The sequence below is a fragment of the Sander vitreus genome, chromosome 12, assembly GCF_031162955.1.
Source record: "Sander vitreus isolate 19-12246 chromosome 12, sanVit1, whole genome shotgun sequence".
NCBI classification, from domain to species: Eukaryota; Metazoa; Chordata; class Actinopteri; order Perciformes; family Percidae; genus Sander; species Sander vitreus.
Window position 1 is genome coordinate 19,570,305 of NC_135866.1, and position 17,980 is coordinate 19,588,284.

General features: G+C 38.4%; 1 protein-coding gene across 1 annotated transcript; it reads right to left on the minus strand.

Annotated features, from left to right (window-relative positions):
- Positions 1 to 754: 754 nt before the first annotated feature.
- On the minus strand, positions 755 to 17,859 carry miga1 (mitoguardin 1). The gene is given in 17 exon segments (XM_078264408.1): positions 755 to 2,412; positions 4,357 to 4,473; positions 4,735 to 4,788; positions 5,176 to 5,310; positions 5,455 to 5,553; positions 5,643 to 5,729; positions 6,060 to 6,132; positions 6,278 to 6,387; positions 9,308 to 9,408; positions 9,493 to 9,616; positions 11,311 to 11,447; positions 11,652 to 11,708; positions 11,711 to 11,780; positions 12,293 to 12,411; positions 13,703 to 13,874; positions 16,125 to 16,281; positions 17,765 to 17,859. Coding segments are annotated over 16 exon segments (1,773 nt in total). The 5' UTR covers positions 16,224 to 16,281; positions 17,765 to 17,859; the 3' UTR covers positions 755 to 2,193.
- Positions 17,860 to 17,980: the final 121 nt, after the last annotated feature.

Here is a 17,980-nt window from a genome sequence, read left to right on the forward strand (position 1 = left end):
AGATCAAGAAACGGTGAAATACATGATTTTTTATTTATTTTTTTTCTGTCGTGGTGTGAATCTGCCCTCAAGTGCAGTGCAAATCTACTATTGAAACTTCACTTCTCGCTCACAGTGTTGGAGGACGCTGCAAGCTTAGGTCATAGAATCAGGCCCTGTCGTAGTTTGTCCCCAAAAGGAGGAATCCTTTGAGTCAATCCCCACTGCTGAACGTAGACCGTTCAAGAGCTCCAGTGATAAGGTAAAACAGCAACGCAATGAAATTTAAATTCTGTGATTGCAAAGTGTTGGTCAGATACATGTTTTTCAGCTCGGACCGACTGTTTTTATAACCATGATGCCATAGTGTATTTAGAGTTGTCTGATGGTTTATTTTGTCGCTTGAATGCATTCATCAGTAACCTTAGTCAATAGGAATGTGCTTTAGAAAGTTGGATGAGGACAGGAAGTGATGTACTTTAAAATGACTTGCACAGTTTTATTGGCAGTAAAAATTTGGGGGTTATTTTTAAATCACTTTTCTCTGTAGATAAAGGGTCACTTACTGTTTCTGTTCATCTGTACATGTGAGATGCTCAGTGTTTCAACACAGAGTTCGTGGGGGTGTAGAAGACAAAACAAGGAGCATGCATTAGAGGTAAAAAAAAAAAAAAGTTTCATGTGCTGTGTATATTATCAAATATATTGTTTTTTTTTTAATTAACTGTTCTGACTTTTGAAATGTTGACATGTTCATTAATAAAGTTGTAACAAATTAACTGGACACATTCACTTTTATTAGGTATAAGAAACAAAACACAGCAAACGCATTCTCCGTCTTTATTTACTTAATTTATGCACAAATGAGGTGAACCCACAAATGTAAATGTTTTTCCATGTTAAATCAAATCCACCTTAGTTCTATCATTTTACAGTCTCTTAGAACAACTTTTACATCGTTCCTACTGGCTCTTAAAGGATCCCTTTTATAATGAAATTACAATTAAAAGAAATGTGGGGGTGAATGAGGCTTCAGCAGTCTGAGTTGATGCAAATTAAATAAAACGTTTTTAATGTGCTTCTGTCCCCACTGCAGTTAGGCATGGAAACTAGGACTGCAATCAACACCTTATTTCGTGTATATATAGATATGTATCAAGCATTTTTAGAACATTAACACAGGTATATATTCCTGCAATAACTCTGCTGCTCAAAGCTTTCACGTTGTGCATGGTCTGTACATGGCAGTGACTGATCAGCAGAGCAAACGATAATATATTGTAGTAATTTTAAGACTGACATTCAGTGTTGAAGACGAGGCTTAAATATGTGCATTAATAGTAAGGCTTCTTGCGTGTTTGCCCGTCTTGAGCTCCAGGACTATGTACTAGTGATGTATATTTTATTTCCTATAGTTGACTGTATGATGGGTTTAAGGGCTTTGTAGGCTCCATGAGCTAGGCTTCATTTAAATATTGCATGAAGGTTTTAGTTCTGGTGCGTAGTATCTTTAATGTAAGGAGACCCTTGTTCAGCGATTTTCCCTGCGCAACACGTGCTTGTAACAAAAACCAAGTACATTTAATAGTTTTGCATCTATGATATGGAACTACATCTAATAAATCTGATAGTTTATTATTCAACATTGGTATTCATACTACTGTATGTTTGAAGCTGATCACAAATGCATTGATGCATACAGGCACAACTATAACTTCTAAAATATAAATCTTGCATCATTTAACTGTATAGTAAAATACATACTGTAAAATACCCTTTTTCTTTAGACTAATTGCTCTCAACAGCAAATGCCTTAATTTTACACAGCGGAATATCTACTGCAAGATGACACAAAATGTCTCAGAGCAAGTTTAAATTACAAATATTATTGCTATGATATTTTAAATGGACCGTGCACTGCTACGGCACAGTGAACAGCGGGGGAGGAGAGGCCACACTGGAGATAATGATTTAAGTGTGAAGGCAAGACAGCTGGTACAGTTCATCCTGGGATACAGAGCAATGAGAGCACAAAGCATGATGGGAGATGTGCATGCCAGACCTCTGAAAGTATTTTACGTTAAAGTTCATGATTGGTGGAAAATAAAGCCATGTCCAACAGTTGCTGTGAACTCACCCTAGTGAAAATACAGAGAGTTCCATGTGTATAGTGTATTGATGACCCAGGACGGATGGATAGAAGTTCCCCGGCTCTCACTGCACTTGTGCCTCCAGCAGGGCGCTGGACACCAGCTGCACCTGCGGGGAACTGCAGCTGTTGACATGCCGCAGGGAGTCTGCTCCCAGGTAGGCAACCAACAGTTCAGAGCGCCGGTGCAGCAGGTGGAGCATGTCCTCTGCTAGACTCTCCACAGAAGAGTAACGCACTTTGTCCAGGTCAAAAATGTCCTTTAGGAAGTACAGCACCTGATCCTGAAGGAAAAGTGAGAACACTTTTAGGACACGTGCTTAAGGAACGCTGAGGCAGATACTTTACATAAGACACAGTTCTCCAGAATTTCATTTTTCTTATTTTCTTTTAGAGCACATATTTGGTTCGGCTATTGAGCGCACTCATTCTTTAAAAAAATCAGGGTGGTGAACAGTAGGCAGCCTGTTTCAGCAGCTCTCTTGCTACTATTTAGGAGCCGAGCAGCAAATCTGCATGGACTGCGGGTTTTTTTTTTGTTCCTAAGAAATACATGTTCTCATGCACGAAAACTCAAACTTTGCACATCAGTCCTATGCTAAACTTAATCAGTGTGATTTGTGTGCTAATTGTTCTGATGGTGGCGCTACAACAGCCATCTAAAATTCTAAACTTTAGAAATGCATAACAAATCAGCCATACATGCTACGTCACAAATGATGCTAAACTGTAGCCCCAATAGAGCAGAAACTATGCTCTGCTGTTACCTTGTCGCAATTTTGAAGTCCATCACTACTTTTTGCAAAAACTGCAAAATTTCTTAAACCTATCGCCTCCCACATTTGTTTCAATTGACACCAAATTTGGGCAACTTCATCTTCAGACTGTCCACCAGAAATTCACCATTTAAATTTCTGATTTATCAAAAATTGAGCTCAAAGTGCATGAAAACGTTTTACTGCATACCGTAGTGTAAACAAATACTGCAATTTCTTCCAAACTAAATCTTTGTTCATGGAAAAAAAAATCACATTTGAAGATCATTGCAGATTTGGTGAGCAACATTTCAGAATTTTATCTTGTGAATAAAAGTTTGAATTGTGTCCCCATCTACGCATTGCAGTCAATGCAAAATAGAGCATCTTTAAACATCAGTTTGGCATTTATTGATCTTTTTGAAAATAAATAACAGGCATCTATGTTGTCTTAACCAAGTACACAAATTCTCAGAATTTTCTAATAAGAAATAGATTTTTTACAGCAGCTTTAAATTCTGCATTTTCACACAAGCCTGCTCCTTGTCTACTAGGCGTTGCGATGCTACTTCACCCAGATAATAGCTCCCTGAGATCAGAACCTGCCTATGGCCTCAATGGTTCTGAGTTCAAGCCCATGGTGTTGCAAGATAATCATACGTATATATAATCATTCATTGTGCTGTGGACAGCCGCCCTGCATGTTTTTAAATGTGTTTTTGCATTAACACACCTGATTCTGATTAACAATCAGTCCAGTTGCATTTTAGGAAAATCATGTAATCGCGTCAACCCAGGCTGACTCAATAAAATATACCCCAAATAGCTAGAGTCACCCCCACCACCTGGACAATAGCTTGCTGTGATCAGTGTTTACCTTTGGACCTGAAGATTGCAAGTTCAAAGCTCAACAGTCACAATTTCACATCTTATAGTCAGTCAATGTGCTTTGGATACTTTCCCTCAGCACTGACCGGAGCAGCTAGAATTCTTGTTTTTTTCACGAGCAGTTTACTAATCAAATCCCACCATTGTCACTTGTACCTTGTAATTTTGTCTTTAATAGCTCTTATTTCAGTTTCCTATACCTCATTGATTGTTTTTTTTACTTTCTCCGTTTATCTGTACAACCACATGTTGAAAATTGTAATTGCAATGAAAAATTAATAAAAACGTTACAAAAATAATAATAGTAATGAATAAATTAAGTACTTGGTGAACTGAAAAACTAATAATGTTTTGTAAATCTGTTTTCCGATCCAATCAAAATCTATTTAATAATCTGACTACCTTTTCAATGAAACCCTCCAAAAACTGAAATCAGTGTTTCCCTATTTGCATACAATGGAAACTCAAGAGGTATGAAAGAGGAAGCTTGCTTAGGTGGATACATGAGCTGTGACACCAACAGAAGTAAAGATCCTATTTGGAAGAGGGTACTGGCAGTTGTTGTTTTCTGGTGCTGAAACGGACCTTGAAGAAGCAGCAGAAGTCATGCAGGGAGCTCTTGGGCCCCAGGAAGCCCCAGGCCAGGACGGGGCTGATCTGTTCGCACACAGCGTAGAAATGAGCGATGAAGCCGTCCGACACCTGAGACAAAGAGAAGAGGTTGATGGGAAGTGATGGGATTTTGGAACTGTCTTACAACCACAACTGATAAGGCGTAGTAGTTGTGTGGTTGTCGGTGTAATAAATAAAATGTAGGAATTGTAGTCAACTAGGCAACTAGTGTTTCCAGCTGTAATAATTGTGCCCGAGATGTCATTTAGGAGGTCAAGCGGTGAGACTGATATCTAAAGTGTGTCCTGTTACAGTTATCCAAAACAGTTTGAACATTTTGTTGGACTTAACCTTTATGTGCTGTCTCTTCTGCTTCATCACTGACCAACAGCTTGATGCCACCGCCTGTCAAATACATGCAGATAAATCCTCTATGAAAAGCTCAAATACCCAAAAATGAAATGCACCAACTTAGATACAAAAATATAAAGCATGATACAGGAAACTACAAAATATCTCAGAAAAATGTGCCAACACATGTGCAGCGTTTACCTCTATATTTGCCATTTTCAACAGACATCTACAATATGTATACTGTATATTGCACTTACAAAATCAACAGTATTGTTCTGTAAATTATCTACTCCGGTTTATTTAGTTTTCAGAATTACAAGTTATTGTAGTATAATCATTTAAAAAGTACATTATAAAGAATGTCCATGTCTGATCCTCCTCTACACCAGCTGCCAGTAATCCATTGAGTACGAAGAAGTATTTGATGCGTTCACTCACCGTCTCCTTGAAGGAGCTGTTGAGCCAGCGGTTGTTGATCACGTTCTGGATGGAGATCGGTGGATTCTCCAGATCCTCGAATGAGTCCATCAGGATGAAATCCAGCACTATATCATAGAAGTTCAAGTGCTTCACCTGGCGAGGGTGAGAATAAAACGTTATACTTTGGGAAAAAAAAAAAAAAAAAGAAGAAGAGAGGCTGTCCACTCCTGTTGGTAGCATTTTGGGATCAAACAGCAGAAGTCAGACATGATGTTGTAGAGACAGCAGCACTCGTACCCCTCGTGTGGCCAGCTCCACCTCTGTGTTTTCCCAGTGCTCCGTGTGCTCCAGGAAGGAAATCATCCCATCAAACAGTTCCTCGAATCTCTTTGGGCTCTGGAAACCAAACGATAACATTTAGGAGGGGAAGCGCTTAACTGAAGATGTATCATCTTATTGTTCACTAGTTGTGGTTTCAGACTTACCTTCTGTCCTTTGATGATAATGGAAGACAGTATTTTCTTTCCTGTGTCGGCCAGAAACATCCGGGTCGTTCTATCGCACAAAATGAGCTGGAGGAAAAAAAAACACATTTTACTTTCAGAATTCATATTCTACACAGTGGCTTTACATTGTTCCCACTAGTGCAATCTTCTGTGACGTTAACACATATTTTCTTCAGTAAGATCGCACAATCCAATGAATTTAGGATGTAATTCCTTCCTGGTGGATTTTATTAGCATTTACATGTGAATTGTGTTCATACAATACACCAATACAAAACTGCTGCTATCTTCCCGTAACAACATTTACAATATTTTATGGTGTATTCGATCCAATTATTAGATGAGTTCCCCTCTCTGTTATCGTGATGTATTTTAATTCATAAGGGTATACTGTACCTGACATGCCTGACGCACACAGTGCAACTTGGCCAGGAAATCGATGTCCCCAAAACACTCGAGCATCTCAGTCCTGATCATGAAAATTCAAGAAAAAAAAAAAAAAAAAAAAAACAGATTAAAATGAGGGCAGACAAAGCAATGAACTCCACACAACATGTTCCAGGAATGTAGATTATCTGTGTTCCATGTGTGTCATACTAAATCAGTTTAATTACCGCAGCACCCTGCAGGAGATCTTGCCATCTTCGGCCATCTGCAGCGCCTCCTCGTAGAAAAGGTGATGACCCAGAGCGACGACGTTCCTCAGCTCTCGGTGCTCTGACAGCTGATACACAGACGGAGAGCAGAGGTAGAAAAAAAAAAGAAGATGATTAGGGACTAAATAAACATTTCAATCCCATTCCTGTCAAAGGTCATGCTCCTCATTCATAATACAGTAGGTGCTTCTGTGTCCTACTGTGATTCTTAAATATCCACGCAAAAACAGAAAGCTTTTGGATTCTGACACCAAAACCATTGAAGAAGAAGAGGTACGTGCATCCAAAAAAAAACTCTTTAACAGGTGCTCTTGATCAGGAAATATCAAGGCAAACGTTAGTAGAATCCGCATTCAGTTTCTTTGCTCCCACAATAATTCACTGTTAATGTATTTATTTCTGAGTTAATGTAATAAGAACATATGCATATAAAGCTGTATTCTAATCAAGGTAGCTGGGGCTGAACATTGGGGTCAACATGGTCTCAAAGGCTGAACCTTGAGTTTCTTGTCCCTCCTAAAGTAAGTACAGTACATTATGTATTATGTACAGGTTGTCCTGGTCCTGTCCATTCTCTTTCCTTTTACCTTTATTAGTTATTAAATTGTGCCGTTTTGAACAATTCCAGACCAGACAAAGATCTCTCCAGGTTGTTGCGGTGTGGAAGTTACAGTGAAAACAGCTGCAGAGTAACAGCGAGCTGTATGTTGTACACTGAAGAATGTTGAAGGTCTATTAATAAGCATGAGTGACCCAGTTTGACTGCTCAGCCTTCACTGACTGGTCTGACTGTAAATGGTAAAACACGCTTGAGGGTGTAAATACCTTCATTTAAAGCTTTTACACATATATATTTTTTTTTGTTTTTAATAATTTTTTGGCCATTTTAGGCCTTCATTTCCATAGAACAGATGAAGACATGAAAGGGGAGAGAGGGGGAATGACATGCAGCATCAAGGAGTAATCCTCTATGTACTGCATGTGTGCCTGCTCTACCAACTGAGCTAACCCGGCCCCAGCTTTTGTACATTTTAAAGATGAATTTAATTGAAGATGTAGGAAAAGAAAGTTTTGTGTGTGTGTGTATATATATATATATATATATATATATATATATATATATATATATATATATTAAAAAAATAACATAAATATATATAAAATAAAAAAATAATATATATAAAATAAAAAAAATTATATATATATATATATATATATATATATAGGGCTATTTTAATTCCAAAGACCAAGGGAACTTTATCAGGATGCATAGTATCCTGGATCCATGAAATAACTGGCCTTTAAAAATAAAACTCTGCCTGCCTCTATGGGAATTTAACATAGGGGTGTACTTACTTTTGTTGCCAGCGGTTTAGACATTAATGGCTGTGTGTTGAGTTATTTTGAGGGGACAGCACATTTACACTGTTATACAAGCTGTACACTTAATACTTTACATTGTAGCAAAGTGTAATTTCTTCAGTGTTGGGCCATTAAAAGATAATTAAATATTTACTAAAATGTGAGGGGTGTACTCACTTTTGTGAGATACTGTGTATATATATATATAAAAACAGCTATTTACATTTTACATTTACATCAAATGATTTGTGCTATACATGCTAATACCCACTCCTGTTAGAGATATACAGCACCTTTAGCTTTCAGCAGGTCTTTACCTGAACATTTCAAGGAATTTAGCTTTAGTAAAAAAAAAATCACGACCTTCACGACCAATTTATTTTTAGACTTTGTGGGTCAAGTACATCAGTATCCCCCACAGCGTCTTAAGGGATAAGTGGGGGGGATAAGCTGAGTGTCGGTAACCACCGGGTGGGGAATTTACAGGAAGATCAAAGCTATTTGAATCAAACTCCTGCTGTCAACTGGTTGTAGATGTACTGCTTCAGAGTGAGACAGTTTGATATTTTTTTTGTATTGTATTGTTTATTTAACAGGGACAATGGACAGTCATTGACAGAATTAGCTCATGACCTAAACTTCATCAGCTGTCCCTGGGCAAGCAAATCCACAAAGAAGTTATGGCATCGAATGTTATGATTCATACGGGTACAGAGAATAAACATCATAGGCTACATCATACAAAATTTTAAATACTTTCCTATTTAGATATCATTTAGATGTTTGCTGGTTTTAGGTGCTCACCTGTGGGATTACAAATCTTATTTATTACACTACTATTCACTACACTAATATTCTAATTATTATTATTCTATACATCTGTATCCCAAAAAGCGACACCGACATGATTAGTTCTAACTGATCATCCAGATTAAGTTGAGATCACCAACCTACTAATGATAATGTATGGTTTGTGCCCCATCGTCAGTTGTAACAACACACTGAATGGTATCAATACATCAATGCAAGGCTCTTGTAGTGAATGGGATAATTCACCTCATGTTTTGTTCAAAATATGCATTCATATACATAATAAAGCAGTGAGATAAAGCTGAAAAGATAAAATCTTCTGTTTTATAACCACATCTCTTTGTTTCCTGTAAAAGTGCTACTTTTGTTTCATGTCATAGAAGCTGCTGAAAAACTACTTTAAATGGTAAACGGTCAGGCCACTACTTATCGTTTGCTTTTTGGAATCTCAAATACAATACTTTAATAACGTCTATTTGTGAATACTATTACTATTTCAGTTTATTGTCTCCCCCCCCTACAATGACTCACAAGGAAATGTATGAATAGTGTTTGTCAGTTGCATCAAATAACCTGTGCTGTAGTGTTTACTTATTAGTTGAGTGTTATGTTTTAGGGTTATTGCCACCAAAAGTGGACTTAGCTTAGTGGTTGTTTCTCTAAGACTTGAGAGGATGTTCTTTGTAGAAAAAAAAAAAATGACGACTGACAAAAAGTGAGTCAAGCATATAAAGAGTTCTTGAGATGTTAAGTAAGATGATTGATAAAATTCAGTATTTGGTATGGTTAGAAAGCGATGGTGAGTGGTTCTCTCACCTCAGCAGCAGACACAAATGAGTCGGTGGAGGCGATGCTCATACTGTCTCTCAGACATGCGTCGTCCAGCTCCTCTCTGGCCAAAATGTCTGCCATTTTATCTGTGATGGAGAATAATCATTGTAATGTGTTGCGCAATACTCCATTGATCATGGAAATTACATAATATTGTATGAGTGACTCACCTTGGCTGTTGCTGTGGGACGAGGGCTCTGACATGCACAACACTCCCTCAAACTCCTCCTGGAGGCTGTAAGCCCTCTGCAACAGAGACTTGAGCCTGTGGATGAACTCTGTGCTGATGACATCCTGAACACAAAGATAATACAACTTTAACTAGGGGCAGGACTTTAGAAGCATTATGCTTCTGCCTGCTCCTTGTCAAACTCATCCTTTTTGTGTTCTTTGAGCGAATCGGATTGATTTGGACATGATTCTTTTTTTTTAAATGTTTTTTATTTTATTGTTAGAATTTTTTCTCTTTTGAAGTGGGTTGATTGTTAGAGATAACTTTTTTTTAAATAAAAATAACTATAGAACTATGGCTATAATAGAGTGACCAGTTTTACTAAATAATAACATAAAATATGATTTGAAAAACAGGCCAGGCAAACTTAAATCGTGGGCAGGCACCTGGCTAATGTAGATTGTTAGTTTGAAAAGTGCCAGAGGTAAAATAAAGAAAGTTCACTCCAAAGATCTCTTTCCACAATTGTATTAAGCTTTCTAAAAAGGCACAACTGGGGGCTTCCTGAAAAGAGTTTTTTGCCAGCGCCAAAATGTTTTTGACTTCCAGCCACCATATTTTACACATGTGGCTGGTGCTGATAGGCCAGTTGGCTTGTGCTGTCCCACAGAGAGCAGGGGATCTCAGTTTTATGGTTCAGAGTCAGGCTGTACCGGACTCTCCGCTGACCTGATATAGTGGCATCGGTATAAAATTGAGACAGTTTCATAACTGGTTAAAAACTCCTTGTAGTTGTGGCCAGGTTAGCTCAGTTGGTAGAGCAGGCGCACATATATAAAAGGTTTACTCCTTGCGGGTTCGACTCCAACCCGCAGCCCTTTACTGCACGTCATTCCCCCTCTCTCTCCCCTTTCATGTCCTCATCTCTCCTGTGAAAATAAATGCCGAAAAAAATTTGGACTTGGGCACGGATCGACCGACCGTTTTTGGGGTATGGTACGCAACCAACTGGACTTTGGGGTCAAGTTTACTCGGATCTGGGCCCAGGTCCCTGATGTGAAAGCCCTCTTACTGCATTATATTCCATTATATTTTTATATTTTGAATTGTCACCTGCCTCCTGAATTTGGTGTTTTCCTTCACATGAATAAAGCTGTTTCTACCATAAATTGGTGCATAAAATGCATCAGAACACAGGAAATGAAGAAAGCAAACAGCAAAAAGCAAAGATCTCAAAAGCATCGTCTGGCCAACTCCTTCATTTTTATCTCTTATTCTTTTATCTCTTATTAAGTGTGGCACTAGGCCTGCACGATTCGGGGAAAATATGAATCACGATTTTTTAGCTTAGAATTGACATCACGATTCTCTGCCACGATTTTTTTTTCACAAAGTGTAATGTTTATTGCACACATGAACCATGACAAAACAAAACAAAGTGGCAGTACCAAACATAGATTTAGTTTTGGCACCTATAGCACATTGCGCATCACCACAAGCCTGTAAACATAGAGGCTTCAATGAAGAGAAGGGAGAGCTTTGCAGTGCTTGGGAGTGCTTTAAAACCTTTTTTATACAGTCTATGTTTAAAACTCACAGAAGAAAGTAGTAGCGTTTGTGATGCAGTCGGCTCGTAAAAATTAAATGAGAATCAAAGTCATAAAAAAAAAAAAAAAAAAAAGATCGCGATTTTATAACGATTAATCGTGCAGGCCTATGTGGTACTAAATTACATGTGTAACTGTGGTGTGGTTAATCTTCCCCACTGAAAAGGAATTTCTATCTTTAAATGAGCAGTGTTTTTCTGTATGTTCACCTCCATGCTCTGCTCAGCAATGGCGTCTCCAGCTCCCGTTTTGACTGATGCACAGCTGGCCTCATCCTCGCCCTGCCTGCTCCTGAATGTTAACGCTTCCTCCCACCGCCGTAGAGCCTCCTCGAATAAATCCATACCTGCAAACACACACAAACCGAGTCTCCTAAAACAATCAAACAACAACTCAAAAGCTTTATCTCGAAACAAGGCAACCCACCAAAAACAGATTATTCCAAGAAATTACAGATGAATACTTCCATTATTTCAACTCATGTATTGTGTGGTCCGTTCTCCTTGTAAAAAACACAGTGAGGTGACGTATTGTGTGTAAGGTTCTTTACCCATGAGGTACAGGTTTTCAGGTGTGGTGACAGGTAAGTTGACCACACTGCAATCAGCTTCCCCGCTCTGTCCCAACAGATGGATTCATTTGCGCAGATGTTACTGTTTGACGAGTTCATGCTTTGTACCTGCAAAGACATAACGGAAAAAAGTTATGTTTAAAGCAGTGGAAGCAGCGTTACACCACAAACACAACAGGTCAACCCTACCAACTCAGCATTTCAGATGTGTTTTGACACATCTTTGTGTATAGACACAGTTCTACACCATGTCCATGTCTGTGCAATTTGGTGTGCTCATGAGTATAGAAAAACATATACTAAATAGTAAATGATATTCGGCCACCTGGTTATCATTCAGAGGGAGTTCTCTCATCAAGTGTATTTAACACTGGAAATATTGGAAAACCTGGCACAACAAAGTCACTATCACTGGTTTGTGCGTACTGTACCAGGTTCAAAACAAAAACAAAGTTATTGTCCCCTTCCTGGTTTGGACAGAGGATAGCCATCAGTAGGAGTGATAGCATCCATTTTTAAACATATAGGAAAAACGTCCCTCATTATAGCATTATGTCTCGGTGTTTTACATATAACAACATAATAATCTTTAGTACATCAAAGCGATTTCTTTGTCTTACAGAGGCCAGGCTTAGCAGAGACCCGGACAGTTTTCTGTAGTCTCCTGCATTGAGAAGCAGACCAGAGGAGTAGCCATTCTTGGAGTTGAGAGAGAGAGCGTTGTTTTGACTGGTTTTATCTGGGTAGATAAAGATGAGAGTTCAGAGATAATGTTTAATGAGTAAGACCAGAATACACAATGACCACGCGACATGAGCATGTAGCAGGATTGGATAAAACCATGTTTGCCAATTTGACAAACAGACTGAAATGGCCATTTTCTGTTTGAATCATTTCCATCCTTTTTTAATAATTTACTTTCTGACTCACCTGCTGCTATGAGCTGGCTTGTACAAACTGTTACCAGCTCAAACTATTTTTTTACATGCCAAATGTAGCGATTTGCTTTGGTTTGCTCACAATCAGAGTGTGTACATGGGACAAGCAGGGACAACATTTGAGCAAACATGTTACACTGTCGGAGTCTGCCTCTGTCATTTACTTGAATGTACATGCTGTAGTATGTTAATTTCCACCGGGGTCACATTCTAGCATTACCAACAGTTTACTAAATCAGATTATTACACATTAGCACAAGTGTTACATTTTTAACTGATGTTCACATATGCAGAAACAGAATTAGCTTTGCAAACATACTCTCCTGTCAGAAATGTAAACCTGTATGAACTTTGTCCATATATGAAGCTGTCAAAAGTTTAATAAAAAAAACCAATCTTTTTGCCCTGGCCAACTGCTCATTTGATCCTATTTAATTCTGCTTTTCTGTTAATTTCTCTGTAGGACTTCTTCTCTAATCAGTGGGAAATCTTCCTAAATCAGATTAAGGGCGCATTCAGACCAAAGCAAGCGATCTGGTGATTCGCCCCGGGGTTGTGTGGTGGTGTGGGAGAGTCACCAAAATGGCCCATTTGTGTGATGTACTGTTGTGTTCAGAACGTTTTTATGATCTCCACATTTCCGTCTGGACTTGAAGGTAGTTTAATTGCCGAGGAAAAGAAAAGAGAAGAGAAGAGCGGCTGTGCTTTGTGCTGTTACAGAAACTTCTGGGCAGTTAAGTGCTTCCATTTCGTTTTTTACCCTCATCGTTTTTTTTCTGTGACTTTCTTGTGTTAGCAATAGAAACAGTGAGGTTTACTGTACAGGACTCTCACACCCCAAACGGACTGACAAGTCTGATCAAATGTTAAATTATTGGCCACTGCAGGGTGATTTCGGGTTGCGTTTCTCCAAAAGTTGAATCTGTCTCAACTTTTTTGATGCAGGCTGCTGCTTTTTTCCCCCCCGGTTCCCCCCCTGCGGCCAGCATCGCCACAACAAGTCAATCTGATTACATCACAAACCAGCAACTGGGCTCACACACTAAATGAAAATCACAGGCCAGTGAGCTGCTGGTTGAGTGGAAGATTTACCATTTTCTGCTGGGGCCGAGGACAAAAACTCAAAGCCAGCCTGCTCCCACTGAGGTGAGTGAGCCTTCTTTCTGCCCTTCCTCCTCTGGAAGCGGCGAGCGAGGTAGAGGAGCGAGATGGCACCAAAGGCAGTGGCTGCCACCAGCTTCTTGGTGCCTGTGCTGACACTCACCTGGAGGAAAGGTAGAGGGAGGAAGTTAAAGTTAAATGTGTACGTTTCTTTTCTATTTGTTTAGTCAAAAATGAAAATGTGACCAAACAAAAGCTCTTGATTCTCTTTAGCCTAACTGTTGGAGTTGGAAAATTCTTAAATCCAAACTCAAACCCCCCCACCCCCCCAGAACATGAGGAAATGCATCAAACACAAATGTCCTGTCTGATGAGAGTTCATCTGAGGATGCATAACTCCACTTATGACATAACGTACAGCGCTGAGAATCAGCCACTAGCCTGTCATCTAGATTTTAAAGAATTATTTTCAGATAGCGTGCGTACCCCGGTCTGTCTATAGATAGAAACACTGAACTACGAGGGAGATTATCCACACCGTCACGACACCACTGCTGCACATTCCCAACAATTGAAGATTACATAAACACAGTTTGGAGTAGGGCTGCACGATATGACCTAAAATCAACATCACAATTAATTGCACATTTTACCTCGATAACAATAAATATAATTTTTTTGTGATTTTTTTCATAGTTTATTGGCAAGGTTTGTACTGTAAATAGGCTCAAATATTGAAGGTGAGATATTTTTTTCTAATTCAAAAGTGCTTATTTTTGTTATTTTAAAATAACTGAAGGAAACACACAAAGCGGGAACTATTATGGCTATTTATTGAAAATGTATAAAATTGAAATGAAAATGTCTTGTGAAAAAAAAATATGTTTTAGTTCTATAAAAATTATCGTCATGGGAAAAATACCTTGATAACAGCTTCAGAATTTCAATGTCGATAAATTTCCGATTAATCGTCTAGCCCTAGTTTGGAGCTATGACAACAGCCACACTATTGACTTTTTTTTGAAAAGCCACTAAATGGGATGGGATGATTGAAATTGTGCTACAGGCCTGCAGTTGTTTCGATAATGTTTCTGTTCCTGCAAGCACCACTTATCAGGCGTGCTCCTATCAGATTTGTAATGATATCAGATCTGCTACATGACTCTGGCCACACACTCTCCTCACGCGCTACTCATAAACACTATAACACGAGGGTCACTGAGAGAAAATATCTACTATCCAGGAGGAAAAGACCAGCAAAGAACAAAACAGCAAAATAGTCACACTCAAAGATGGAACTAAATTAGTCCTCACTAGTTACAAACTCATAATAAGCCATTTTTATTTTCTACTTGTGTACTTGCTAAGTATAAAATGCATTAGCTCTATATTTATTTGAAAAATGTAGTAAAAGAATGGTCTCAGTTGTTTTGTGCATTTTGTTTTATAATTACATAGAATTTGCCCTTTCAGAAAGATTACACATCATTCTCTTTTTAAAAATACATATTTAAATAAGCTTTCACTTTAGTATATTTTAATACAAATATTTGTTGTTCTAGTTTGGTCAAATATCCAGAAGGACTAATTACTAAACAAGTATAATACCGAAGTGACGTGAAGTATTCGCACCTGACAACAGTCAATATTCATGCTCATGGAGAGTCAGACACTGAACTTTGGCTTTTCTTACTCTATGCCAATATCACATTAACCCTACAACTTACACTTTCTCATCAGTATCAGCATCAAGCTCAAGCTCAGCTGCTGGCCAGTATCTTTCCATCACACAAACACATAGTAGCACTGTACATCTAAACAGGCTCTCTAAACCAGCTTAGAGGAGACACTGTGAATGGAGTTGTGCTCCAAATTCAATCAGATCAGACATTCAGACAACTCACTTGGCTTTATGCACATGCATTTATAATGTGACAAAACTGGTTAAAAGGAAGCCAGTGGAATTTTTGATTACTAGTAGCGCTGGAAAGATTTGATGTTCAGGTCTCTGGGTTTGTATTTCATGTCCTACAAGCATGTGCATGAAGATGCAAATTCACACATGACTACAGGGGTGAGAGGTATCCCTACTCCAAACTACCAAACAATACAAGTTAACTATCAAGATACGTCCAATAAATGTTCTCAAAATATTAATAATAGCTAGTAAAAAAAGATATAACCACATACTTTGGTCCAACTACTAGTTTAGGCCAATAGTAAGACTAAGGAAATCAAATAGAAACATGAAAAAAGATGTTTGCTTGCAATACAGTTAAGAAAAGGGCAAAGAACCTGAATGTGCACTCATACCCTCAACAACCTTGCCTCTCATGACTCAGATAAAGAAAACACAGAACTCCCCATACCATGGCAGTTGACAAACTCCAACCACTTTCAAACCCCCCCTCACCTGTGCCAGAGAGCAGTACATGGACAGCGATAGGTCGACCATGCGCAGGGCAGCCGCCTTAACAGACAGCTGGGAGCTTCTGAGGGTCTCATGTGTCATTGTGGCGATCTATCCATGACTTGGCAACTCTCTTATCCTCATCACCATTCTGCTGGAGCTGAGGGAGATGGCATGCATGCAAGGATTAAACCTTGGAGACGTAGGAGGGGATATAATGACGTTATTACATAAAGCCTCTCATACAGTATGTGCAAGTAGCAATGCTTGCCTAACCTGAGTAGAGTAGTGCTTATCAACCTCTGATGTGTGTTAAAATATTATTAATTATTACTTGCATGAAAAATGTCATGAAATAACTGTAAGACTGTCTAGATGTATGTTTCATTCGCTGATCTACAGGACTATAAGCACACCCACCAAAGGTATTTCAAACCTTACCTGACATTATACACATGCCTGAACAAAGTGGCTGTCTGAGTACATAAGACAATTAGAGGCTTTACCTTTCTGCAAGCATAGCATTGCTTTTTCTGAACAAAGTCTCTTACTATTGGACCACATCTTCTAGGCCACTGAATATCCACCCGACAAGAAAACATGCAACATCCAATTAAAGTTTGTGCAAGAGCCTCATGACTGGCTCAACCCATGGGTGATTGTCCAATTTGAGTCTTACTTTGACAAAATGTTGATTATTTGTCTCAAACATTTAAAATTGCTCATAATATAATGTTATGGTTTTTGTGTCTCTTCAAATACTGATTGATATCCAGTTTGCATTTTGTTAGCATGAATGACCTTATCACATCTCAAGGGACAGTTTGCATGGGACTTGTACGAGCACAGAGTACCTAAAAACATAGATATGCTAGACCACAGACAAGTAAACAATGAGAATACTGAAGAGACAGGGATCAGTCCTGTGTGCATTAAACTACCAGCAATCCAGTACATCAAGATTCAAACTACTTTTGCAGTAACTTAATACTTCTTGAGACATTAACAAGCAAGCAAACTAATGGTACACCACTTTACATGCATTTCCTTTATTCTATTTTGGGAAAAAATGACCACTGTATTTCTTATCTATTCTTTTTTACTCAACTTGTAGGTTATGTTATTGTATTTTAAATTAACGTTACTCCATTCTATTTTGAATGATTTTAATTTCCTTTTCAGTGTGCTTTAAATCTTGTTCTAATGCTTTTCTTGGCCTTATGTGAAGCACTGTAAATTGCCTCTGTTCTATTCAAATAAACTTGCTATATCTTGATACTGATATGACTCAAATATCCAAAGTTATAGCTTTCATTAATTAGCACAACACCAAAAACATCTACCAATAAATTAGCAATTTAGTTTATGTTTCAAATAATGTTTTCACGCATAAAAACGAACATTAGTAAAAACAGCCCCTAGCTCTGAAACAGTATGTCAGATTAATCATATTATCATATTTGAAAATGATAGCACTTAACTGTTATTGTCCTGGCTGAGCAGCTAATGCTATCTAACAAGGCTTATAACGGCTAGCAGCGTTAGCTTAATGTGCTAAACCGGCTAACAGCTAGTCTAACAAAACAGCTCGTCAATGTGGGTGATTATTTTGAATTTGAAAATGAAAGTATAAGTGAAATCACCGGTACATGTTGAGGTTTCCTCCACAGAGTCTACTCCTCCTCCGGCTGACCTTAACTTCTGCCGAGTGAAGGACTCAGCTGCAGTACGCGCACATCTAGCGTGACTTTCAAAATAAAAGCATTGTTCCCTGTTATCTTTATAAAGTTTCAGCGTCCCCTTTCGGCTTACTAAAGTATTACAAATATATTCATGTTCGTTTTTTACTCTTAAGGCTA